Genomic DNA, 11,716 nt, shown 5'->3' on the forward strand with positions numbered 1-11,716 from the left:
TTTGTATTTGATGACAAACAAACCAAACATGTTCAACAACTACAAAAACACTCTTTGGACATGACGAAGAAGCCTCTGCAAAAGAAAAATGAGTACCAAACTATATTTATTGTTTACAGTAGTAAAGGACAACAAAAAACAAAAACAAACAAAAAAAAAAAAAAAAATGTACATATCAGTACAGAAGGATGCCAACATCTGGAAATCTTTGAGTCAACCCTTAAAACCCTCTCTCCCTTTCAGCCATATGAATTACAGTGGGAGGGCAAGAGATGTTAAAAGAGATCAGACCAGTCCTTGTGAGCGACGACAAATAAATCGTCACAACAAAGCCTGAAAGGATTCCCTTTTGTTTTTCTTCAAGACCTGATCATAGTTTTGGGATTTAAAAAAAAGGGGGGAAAAAAAAAGAAAGTAATGAACAGGAAAAAAGATATATTGGTCTTTTAGGTCATTCCTGTCTCCTCGATCAACACTCAAGAAGAAATAGGAATGGTAAGTGGATATATTTCAACAGACATTTAAAAGTAAAAACTTAGAACTAGTTGGTATAATCCTGCTCTTATCAGCTAACCGAGTACCATCTTTGGGGTTTGGTCCAGTAGGGGTCACTGTAAATTGTGTCATGTATTCAGTCTCTTCATTTTTAATCGTCCAACGAGATGGTTGACAGATCCCGTCCCTACAGTGAGCTCACATGAGAAGCGGCCCCATTAAAAGGCAGATGAATACAACACTGGTTGAACATATTTCTACAACACATACAGGCAAATAGAATCTGGGTTGAAACAGGCCTACTTAAAGCTCTTAAGAATCAAAACATGAAGGAAAAAAAAAATATATGGATTGGGGGGGGGGGGTCAACGGTTCTTGTCGAGTGAATCAGTGTTCTGAGCAACATAAAAGCCTGCATGGTGACTGGTGTGGATAATCTGAACAACTACGCCCTCTGGCAGGCTTCTGGAGTTTGTTCCCCCACCACAGTAGCGGTCTAACCATTGCGTATATAAATATTACTGGAAACACATTTGTGATGCCCACTCTTGGAAAGCTAGAGATGACAGAAGAGAGACAAGGAGAGAAAGAGAAGTGGAAACAATGTGAAAGGATCTGAATGAAACATCATGAGGAATAAAATAGATAAGTGTGGGGTCCAGGTGGTGTGGAGTTTTAGCAGGAGCCGCCAGTTTGTTGCTGAAATACGTCAATCGTGTCCTCGTCCTCCATCTCCAACTAACAAAGGCAAAGTTAACATTAGTTAACACATTAACTCATAACAAGCAATACATACGTTACAGTATGTTCGTATATTTTTTTTTTACATTAGTTAATAAAAAAATTACAGTTTATTGCTAGTTAAAGGGAGAGTTCACTCAAAAATTAAAATTCTGTCAATAATCACTCACCCTCATGTTGTTCCAAACCTGTAAAAACTTTGTTCATCTTCGGCACACAAATTAAGATATTTTTGATAAAATCCAAGAGCTTTCTGACCCTCCATAGACAGCTTTTTATGAAGCTGTGACAATACGTTTGGTGCGCAAAAATAATGTCTTTTTTCTAACAATTCTTCTTCTAATGTATTCTTGTAGCTTCATAAAAATATGGTTGAAGCACTGATGTCACATGGACTACTTTGTTGATGCTCTTGGTACCTTTCTGAGCCTTAAAAATGGTAGAATCCTTGCTGTCTATGCAGGGTCAGAAAGCTCTCGAATTTCATTTAAAAAAAAAATAAAAATCTTAATTTGTGTTCCTAAGATGAATAAAGGTCTTACAGGTTTGGAACGACGTATGGTGGCGTAATTAATGTCAGAATTTTCATTTTTGGGTAAACTATCCCTTTAATGTTAATTTGAGACTGAGATTAATATACGCTTTATAAGTTTTTCATTGTTAATTAATATAGGTAATAACTAATGTTACAAATAGAACCTTATTGTGAAATGTTAGGTTATCAATATTACCTTTATATTTAATATTAGTGCTGTTAACTTAAATAACTTAATTATTTTTGGTATTTGAAACAAACCTGAAATTCAATAAAAATTAGATACAAATTTTCAACCTAAACGTTAGTTGCAAATGTATTATAAATTGTTAAAAGAACTAAAAATACTAGAACAGAAACAAAAAAAGAAACAATTACTAAAACTAAAATGAAAACTGAAAACAAACATAAAAGCCCATACAAAATATTAATACTATATTAGTATATAAATAGCACTACAGTAACACTGGTGAGTTCATCACAAAAAATGCACTTTTACTCACCTGCGCCGGTGTGTCTGTCTCATTAATTGGCTGCCCGTCAAATCTAAATCTAATCTGTCTTATCGACAAACCCTGAAAGAAAAGAAATACTTGCATAAGTCTTGGATATATTATATGATGTTAATAATACTTAAAAACAATACAAAGTTCTACAAAAGTTTTGTACTGTGATCTCACAAAGCATTACGGCCAGGGTTCTCAGCATGTGCATGATTATTTATCTAGTAGAAATGGCTTACCTGTCTCTCACAGTACGCTTTCATTAATTTGCTGAGTGGCGTGTGCCTTTTAATTTTGAACTGGACCACCGAGCCATCCTGTCCCGCCACCTTCAGATTGATGTGGTCGTTCTCTGTTTTCACTCCCTCCTGAAAAAATAACAATAAAGTGCATGTATGAGAAGGCAGGAAAGAACAAATAGTGCAAAATGTACACATCTGAGATGCATGAATCACAATCTGCCTATCCTGCTCTAGAGCCCTTTGAGGGCTCTTTTTTAGGAGGGACAACTTCAGTAGTGAACAAGGCCTAGTGGATGCTAAGTTTTTAAGAACTAAGTGAACATTTTATAATAATAATTATAACGCACAACTATTCAACAATAACAGCAGCAAACCGAACAAGATGTACAAAAACAGACATACAAATGCAGCAGCAAATATTAGCCGTCTAGACAAACATTGTTGCGGCTCTGTGCGCCATTTTTAAGCATCTGGCGCAGCGAGGTGCAACTCTGAGCTCAATATCCGTAACCGGCAGATTATCCAAATCACTTTTTTTGGGGTGAATACTTTTGAGTAGCGTGGAAAATACACGGTATCCGTTTATTTACCATCTAAATGACGGACGACAACTGTGTACTTCGACGCTCTTTTATATTCCGGTCCGCTGTTCTTGCGGCATTTTCTTACGCTAGTGGCGTAACGTGGCCGGTCAGCGCCACTCCGCTCTCACAAAGGAAAAACCCGCAAACGCTGAATTACACCGGGTCAAACGCGCGGTACGTATAAAATAATTGCGTTCTTTGAATGAGCACCTGCTTAACGCTCCATTTAAAAAACGTAGTAATAAAAACATCAGCTTATGAGTTAAAAACGGATGGCGTTTGCATGAAAACAAGACAATGATTGCGTGCCGACCGCCTTTCTCCCGCATAAATGCGCAAGCTGACTATCAGCAAGGTTGCACAAAATGAAACTGGAACTCGGCCGTACGCGGCTTGTTTTGAGCAAAGCTTTAAAATACGGTGAATTTACAGATCCAGTGCTTACCTTAGGCTTGTCTTCGGACATTTTTGCAGGTGTCTGTTGGTCTGTATTATGGAAATATACTGAACACAAGATGCGCTCTCCACACTGTAGAGCAACACAGCTGCCGACGGGGACGCGCCTTCCTTTACCTACTTTATCAACGATTGGTTGGTTTGTGGCCACGTGATGCTCCTGCCGTTCGCGGGAGCGAGCAAAGCTCCCCGCGAATTTCTGTAGATGATCAGGCCCATGCGCCTCGTGTGTTGTGCAGGTCCGAACACCAAGGCCAATGAATCATTTATTTATTTATTTATTTTTTAATAAAAATGTACATAATTTAACAACTATAGGTGATAGTCATAATTCCGCATTTGTACATAAAGATGCTCATTGTTTTCTGGCCCAGTTCTGTTATGTGGTGAATAGGAAGTTACCAGGATTCTCAGAGCAGGTAACTTTGGCAGCTTTTAAAGAGAAACTGAAAGCAAGTGCCTTTTTTATATTTTACAGGAATGCTCAGGTCACGTGTCAAAATGACCTAGTTGACTTTGGCATCATTGTCCAATGTATGTTTTATTAGCATGCATTCAGAGAAAAGTCAAAAATACAATATTTAGTTGTATCTAGCCCTTATCCAACCCAATAATCTCGTTTGATTTTCACAATTTGTACACAAATTGTAGTAGTGAATGCATTCATTAACCTCAACCTTCAACTCTGTAACCCACATATGTGATCCTGGAGCACAAAACCAGTCATAAGGGTCCATTTTTTGAAACTGAGATTTAAACATCATGAAAATCTGGAATCTGAGGGTGCAAAAAAATAAAAATATTAAGAAAATCTGTCCAAATGATGTTCTTGGCAATGCATATTACTAATCAAACATTTAAGTTTTGATATTTTTACAGTAGGAAATTTACAAAATGTCTTCATGGAACATGATCTTTACTTAATATCCTAATGATTTCCTAAATAAAAAAAGAAAAATTGGAGACACATTTGGAGCCCTGTTAGCCATTCTCGTTTTTATATTCAATTATATATGTACATATATAATAAATAGATAAAAGGCACTTATAATTAACGAGTGAAAAAACAATGGTTTTATATTAACGTTTCATAATGACTACAAAATAGCCCTTTCACATAGACACAGTTGCACCCCGGTTACTTCCCATTATTTATTTATTTACTTATTTATTTGAACATTTTTAAAATCTTGTGAAATTGTATTGATTTCAGTGTGTTTTTAAATGTTCATTGATTAAAAAGTGTACTATGTTAAATTATAATACAACCATATTTAGACATGCCCTAAATTTTGTAAACAGGTTTTCAGACCTTATAGAAAATGAAATAATAATAATAATAATGTTGATGAAGATAACAAAATGAAATAGCTCGAATCTTAAGATATCAACATTTGAACAACTAATCATCTGCAACATGACCATTTTTTGAAAAAAACAAAAACAAAAAAAAAACAAAAAAAACATTTGATTCAAGTCAAAGCAGGCAACCAATTTTTTATTATGAATTATTTTATTTGATATATCAGTATATTACATGAGCAGGTATTTCCCAAATATTTTTTGAAAAAGTATATTAGTCTACGAAAAACAGTCATGGACAATTGAGAAATTCTTCAACATTCTCTGTTTATAATATAGCTGAGTTTTGTTCTGTGATTACATCATTGAGTTTTAAAAGAAACTGTGATTTTAGTCAGTAGATACTACAGGCTATTGCATAGTTGCAGTCTTTGTGGAAACTTGTAGAATATAAAATTAAGGAACAGAAATACATTTTTGAAATAAAGCTGAATCTTACTGTAAAATCATAATTTTGAGCAGAGTGTAATCTCATTTTTTTATGTATCTATTTTAATAATATAAGTATCATAGGCAGCATCTTTAAATATGTATTTATCTTTAAAACAGTGTACCCATCATTTTAGCTGGGATTGTCAAATCTGGCATAAGGACTTGCCCTGCTGAGACCTGATAGGGAGAGACAGAAATGAATTAAATGACATTAATCAAATATACCTTCTAATCAAACATAAAGTAACTTTTTGTTGCTTTTCTAAACAGAAAGGTCATTGGACAAAATCTTTTGAAAAAAAGACCTTGCTTATTATTAAATAACACCAAAATAAAGTAATGTAACGAATGTACACATATACATTGTTCACAATTCATGAGTGTTTACTGCAGAAACAAAAGAGGACAAATTAAATTTCTACCACTAGAGGGAGTGGTAGTAATCTCACAAAGAATTTGACTAGCAAAAAAAGGACATGCAGCCTTTTTTTTAATGAAAACACTCCATAACAGCAGGCCCCTATTTTTTTTAAAAATGTTGTCATATGCTTACTTTATATTGATTGACAGTCTGATTTTTTCTTTCACAGCCAGCATAATAACCAGTTCAAACTCACCTATTTATGCAGTTTCTGAGATAAGGAAATCGTTGACTCACCATATTTCTGTCGGATCTCATCATGTCTAACCTTCAAATCAGCTTTTCTGTGAAGCAAAAACACAGGAACATAAATTCCTTGTGAAATCACACTCACACCCTAAAGGTATGTTGACAATCAGTACCCATTACAGCTGTAAAACAGGTTACTCACAGAATATCTTAGTTCCTCATAACATAATATCTTTTGTCTGCTTCAGAAATTCAAACACTGACATACTACCCATGATGCATCTGCATCGTTCAAGACAAAGTACTTAATGAAAAGGCTTTTACATATTATCATGTATATCCTACCGTCTGTCATCTCCATTTTGAATATTCAAATGTCAATCAGTCTTACCTCTGCTCTTGTTTTGTTTTTCTCTTGTCTGATTGCCGGTTCATCCTGTTCTCAAATCGAGCAGATCTGCGAAAGATAATGTTCCTTAGATTAAGAAAGTCTTTAATGATTTAGAGGTCTCTTGGCTCTACCATTTTGCAGTGATGCAGAAATGTTGACTTGGTTGACCGTTTTTTAAGTACAAAACAGTCTAAGTCTGATTATTTTGACTTTATCTACATTTATTTAAGTAAAAGTAATTATGGCCTGAGGCAGGTGACACCAACTCCCTGTAGTATTTAAGAAAGCTAAATGGAGGGTGCGACTCATTCGTCAAACAAGCATGTGACATACAATAGGTCAAACGCATCTGGTATGTTCAGACTTACCCAATGTTCTCACACTTGCAGCAGCAGAATATACAAAGCAAAACACCAATGATGAGGGCCGCTCCAACCACTGACAATGTAATGATCAAAATCTGGAAGTTCACTGAATTTCACAAAAAAAGAGGAACTCTAAGTTAAAAAATGATCTCCAGGTGATCATTTACAGCAAGCATGTGTAATTATTAGTTAAGAACTGTAGTTTTTTTTTTTAGTTCTGTAGAATTCAGAATTTGGATTAGAGAAAAGACTACAGTAATTCTGATATTGCTTGTTTATGGCTGATACCAATTTTAATTATGTTTAACCCTTACAAAGCATTCATTTTGATCAAGAGGTATATAAAATTTTTAAAAAATAATAGGTTGTTAGTAAAGAAATGAAACTTTGCAAATTAAGACCTTCAAAATACATACCTTTTTCAGATTTTTTTTTAAAAACAAGAGATATAACCATTTTTTTTTATCTGTGGAGAATCATCAGGTGTCAAAATATTTTGTAAAATTATCTATGAAGTACCAAAAAAAAATTAGCAATTTATGTTATTTAGAAAAAAACTTTACAGAGTAATATTTATGTTGTTTTGATGTTGTTTTGTAAAAAATAAGTATGTATGTTTTAGGGCTGCACGATAAATCGCATGCGATTGTCAGGCACGTTTAGTCAGTAAAGTCGGTACTTTGATTAGTAGTAAATCTCCATCACGTGCATTCAGCTGGAGTGGCAATTAATACACAGAGCCATAAATCACTGACAAGCTACGCAAAATCGCGCTCATAATCGAATGCGATTCATTTGCGATTATGAGCGTGATTTTGCGTAGCTTGTCAGTGATTTATGGTTCTGTGTATTAATTGTCGCTCCAGCTGACAATCGCCTTTAAACTTGTCCAAATGAAGTTCATAGCAATGCATAATACTAATCAAAAATTATGTTTTGATATATTTACGGTAAGTTAAATTTATAAAATATCTACATGGAACATGATCTTTACTTAATATCCAAATGATTTTTGGCATAAAAGAAAAATCGATAAATTTGGCCCATCTGATGTATTTTTGGCTATTGCTACAAATATACCCGTGCAATTTTGTGGTCCAGGGTCAGATATGTTCTTTTAAATTTCATACAATGATGCATTCAAATTAAATTTCTCATCACTATTGAAAAATAAATTATACATTTTTATAAATTATGTGTAAATAAAAAAAGGGGTACATGCAGTATTAACTTGGTAATAACATAGTAACAATCAAAACTTTGAAATGTTTTTTTGTTCACGCATTAACGAGAATTTGCTGATCACACATTATGAGGGTAAAATGTCTGATTACCAATAAACATAAAAGTTTTTTAATGATTGTTTTATTTCTGTATTTTTTTTTTTTTACACAATAATGATAGAAAAATTACTATTAGGCAGTAATAAAACCATAACATGGCTTATAAATATCTTAATATTAATAGTATTAATTATTAGGGATGCACCAATATTTAAATTCTATTGAAATAAACTATTATGGCCAATCTTCAATACATAATTTATCAGTTAGAAAGTTGCCTTAAGTCTCCACAAGATGACTGGTATATTTTGTGCATTCCTAATAATAATTATTATTATGCTGTTGTTATTTATGCAATGTAGTTTTGTGATTTAAATGATGATATTTTGTGCTATGTCTAGTAAAAGAAAAGGCTAGGAAAAACACAGTATCATAAATAAATGTAGAAAAATAAGTGAGAGACAATTTTAAAAACAATTCTTACTTGAGCAAAGGCCCCATCGAGCATCACTCAGTGGGCAGATGGATTGGGGGGGCAGGATGGTTTTGGCTGGGTATGTTATACATTTTTTAGTTGGAATGCACCACAGACACTAAAAAGACAGATTGAAGACTTAGATTGTTATAAACATTTATCTACTGTATCCACAAATCAAAGCTCAGGATGTTTTATTCTCTGAATTTATAGTGGATAGTTACAGTAACAATAAAGATGAGGGTAATGACATCAGTAGAGAAGAGTTATTAAAGGGTAGATACTGACACGAACGTCAGTAACTGTGAGAAAAGCTGTGTGCGTGTCTGGTATTCAAAAGGTTTGTTTGGGTGTGTTTCAGGAAATACAGAATTTCAATGTAATGTGGTAAAAACATACTCAATTTTGGGTCAAATCTCAAGCCCTAAGTGTGAATTATAGTAACAGGGATGCTTACTTTAAATAAATAAAAGGCTGACGTTAATACATGAATATTTCTGTGACTTTTAAAAGGAAGTGTACAGGATGTCTCAAGTGACGCTGAACTCTCGGAAACAGTGTGACGCTGTAAACACCAAGAACAGCCCAAACCTGTTCCACAGGTGAGGTACGTGGTGATCAGATAAGTGTAAAAAAATCCAGCCAGTCTTGCTGCTTGCTGTGCTCATTATTTCCTTGTCACTATGACTGTTTTTCTCTTTCACATCTCATCTTTCCTCATGTTTTTGGTTCTCATCAGATCTCATTACTGTGGTTCGTACCTCTCTCTCATACTGTAATTTGTTTTCACCCATGTTTTTGTCATAAGTAAACAGAGTGAATGTCCACTTTGTGGACTAGTGACAAGCAAAAATATAAGGATAATAATATCTCCGAAACATCAAAGAGAGAGGTGAAATTTTATCCAAACTCACATCCACATATGCCAAGCATTCCTCACAGCTTGTACCATTCTTGCTCTCACAGCCTAGAAAAAATGTTAAAGAGAACACGTTAGTTTTAAAAATGAAATGAGACTTGTTAATGAACATAGCAATGATCTTTAGTGCCTGACTCAATATATTAAGCAACAATTACACCCTATGAGACAGTGGTTGCCTTGGCCATCCTTAGTTATGAAACCAGACAAAAGCAGCATGGGAAATCAGAGTAAGGCAGTTATTTACTAGTACACCATATGAAATGTTTTAACATTAAACAGCGGGACTTATGTTTGGGTTCTACAAATAGTGTATTTGCAGTTTTATAATTTATTTAGTTTCAGTAGTAAAACTGATAGCTATAAAAATAAGCCTGGTTTTTGTAATCATAGTAAACTCCTGTCAAAGAACAAAAAGCAAATTCAAATTTGTTTCTATGTAAATTCAACACCAGTGAAACTAGAGGTTCTATAACAGTAACAAAACATTACACCTTTCTTTCATTTAGCCAAAGGTGTCTATTTGCCTTACTTGGATGTGGTGTAGTCGGTGCGGTTGCTTTAGTCGTAGTTTGTGTTGTTGTAGTCTGTGTTGTCGTAGTTGAAGATTGTGTAGTCTGTGTTGTCGTATTTGGAGCTGTTGTAACGCTATTCTGTGCCAACGTTGAGCTCAAACCAAAGACAAGCAGGACGAGAGAAATAAAATTCATTTTCTCTTCTTCAAATGAACAAACACCTGATTAAAAGTGACCCCTCTGTTAAATTTTGTCGGGAAATATTTCCCTTTGAAACCTCAGCGCAGACTCTTCATCCGACCTTAAAGTGGGAAGAGGTTTTGTAGTTTTGTTTCTGTTTCATGTCGCAGAACGTCCTTTAGGAGGTAAAATTACAATACCTGTTTAAGCAAAGGCGTGGTTTATTATTATTATTAAGTACGTAATACAAAAGCTGTATTGTAATCTTTCTCTGGCGATGCTTTGGGATATGAATAGTAAGTAGTTAATGACGTCGGGTTGCAATCTTCCAATGGCGACAGCTTGGGCTTTGAATATTAAGTAGCCGATAACGTCGCGTTGTAATCGTCCAATGGCGAAATTCTAACTCATGATTATTAAGCAGCAAACCTTTATCAGAGAATGATTTCTCGAAATGACTCCTCTTTATTTGAGCCAAATTTTTGTTTTCACAAGCAAAAATTTGTTTATTTAATCGCGAGCTCTATATATTTTCTTGAGTTTTTCTAGTATTTTAATCTTTTAAATATTAAAAAGGACAATATACAGAGCCTACCTTTCCAAATCTCCTGTTTCTGTATTTTTGTATGCATGTATGTATACTACATTTTGTACTTGTATTCTATATGTACACTGCAGTCGAAAGTTTTTGGACAGTAAGATTTTTAATGTTTTTTTAAGAAGTCTCGTTTGCTCACCAAGCCTGCATTTATTTGATAAAAAATACAGCAATAGCAGTAATATTGTGAAATATTTGTACTATTTAAACTGCTTTGTATTTAAATATATTTTAAAATGTAATTTATTCCTGTGATCAAAGCTAAATTTTCAACATCATATAGTGTCACATGATCCTACAGAAATCATTCTAATATGCTGATTTGCTTTTCAAAAAAACATTTATTATTATTACTATTATTATTATCAATATTTAAAACAGTTGAATACATTTTTTAAGATTCTTTGATGAATAGAAATATCCAAAGATCAGCATTTATCTAAAATAAATAGCTTTTGTAACATTATACACTATACCATTCGAAAGCTTTGAGTCAGTATAATTATTTGTTTGCTTTTTTGAGAAAGAAATTATAGAAATTAATTATTTTATTTTGCAAGGATGCTTTAAAATGATCAAAAGTGATGATAAAGACATTTATAATGTTACAAAAGAGTTCTATTTCAGATAAATGCTGTTCTTCTGAACCTGCTATTCATCAAAGAAACCTGAACAATTTTACTCAGCTGTTTTCAACATGATAATATTAATAATAATAAATGTTTTTTGAGCAGCAAATCAGGATATTAGAATGATTTTTGAAGGATCATGTGACTGAAGTAATGATGCTAAAAATTCAGCTTTGAAATCACAGGAATAAATTACATTTTAAAATATATTCAAATAGAAAATATTTTTAAAATTGTACTGTTTTTGCTATACTTTGTATCAAATAAATGCAGGCTTGGTGAGCAAAAGAGACTTCTTTAAAGAATTTAAAACCTTACTGTCCAAAAACTTTTGCTTGGTAGTGTATAAAATAATATGTATATGAAAAATCATGTAATACGTATAATATGGAATTACGTTA

The 11,716-nt window shown here is 33.5% G+C and overlaps 2 protein-coding genes across 2 annotated transcripts; both read right to left on the reverse strand.

Moving 5' to 3' along the window:
* Positions 1-88: 88 nt before the first annotated feature.
* Positions 89-3,710, reverse strand: sumo3a (small ubiquitin like modifier 3a). Its single transcript, XM_051112678.1, has 4 exons — positions 3,546-3,710; positions 2,514-2,642; positions 2,275-2,346; positions 89-1,233 (listed from the first exon to the last, which is right to left on the reverse strand). Exons 1-4 carry the CDS (start codon positions 3,564-3,566, stop codon positions 1,171-1,173), a joined length of 285 nt encoding a protein of 94 aa, XP_050968635.1. The 5' UTR covers positions 3,567-3,710; the 3' UTR covers positions 89-1,170.
* A 1,455-nt stretch (positions 3,711-5,165) lies between these two features.
* On the reverse strand, positions 5,166-10,309 carry pttg1ipa (PTTG1 interacting protein a). The gene is made up of 7 exons (XM_051112370.1): positions 9,926-10,309; positions 9,389-9,441; positions 8,484-8,592; positions 6,720-6,822; positions 6,352-6,417; positions 6,009-6,055; positions 5,166-5,527 (listed from the first exon to the last, which is right to left on the reverse strand). Exons 1-7 carry the CDS (start codon positions 10,101-10,103, stop codon positions 5,481-5,483), a joined length of 603 nt encoding a protein of 200 aa, XP_050968327.1. The 5' UTR covers positions 10,104-10,309; the 3' UTR covers positions 5,166-5,480.
* Between the last annotated feature and the right edge of the window lie 1,407 nt (positions 10,310-11,716).

Source organism: Labeo rohita, chromosome 6 (assembly GCF_022985175.1).
Source record: "Labeo rohita strain BAU-BD-2019 chromosome 6, IGBB_LRoh.1.0, whole genome shotgun sequence".
Lineage (NCBI taxonomy): Eukaryota > Metazoa > Chordata > Actinopteri > Cypriniformes > Cyprinidae > Labeo > Labeo rohita.

Bases quoted from the DNA above. Each gene is read 5' to 3' on its own strand.
- sumo3a (XM_051112678.1), bottom strand. From the start codon at position 3,566: ATGTCCGAAGACAAGCCTAAG. The intron at 2,643-3,545 runs GTAAGCACTGGA...TTATTTTTTCAG, and splicing joins TGTCCGAAGACAAGCCTAAG to GAGGGAGTGAAAACAGAGAA. The intron at 1,234-2,274 runs GTGAGTAAAAGT...TGCCTTTGTTAG, and splicing joins AGACAGACACACCGGCGCAG to TTGGAGATGGAGGACGAGGA.
- pttg1ipa (XM_051112370.1), bottom strand. From the start codon at position 10,103: ATGAATTTTATTTCTCTCGTCCTGCTTGTCTTTGGTTTGAGCTCAACG. The intron at 9,442-9,925 runs GTAAGGCAAATA...CATTTTTTCTAG, and splicing joins ACCGACTACACCACATCCAA to GCTGTGAGAGCAAGAATGGT. The intron at 6,056-6,351 runs GTAAGACTGATT...TTTGCTTCACAG, and splicing joins AAAACAAAACAAGAGCAGAG to AAAAGCTGATTTGAAGGTTA.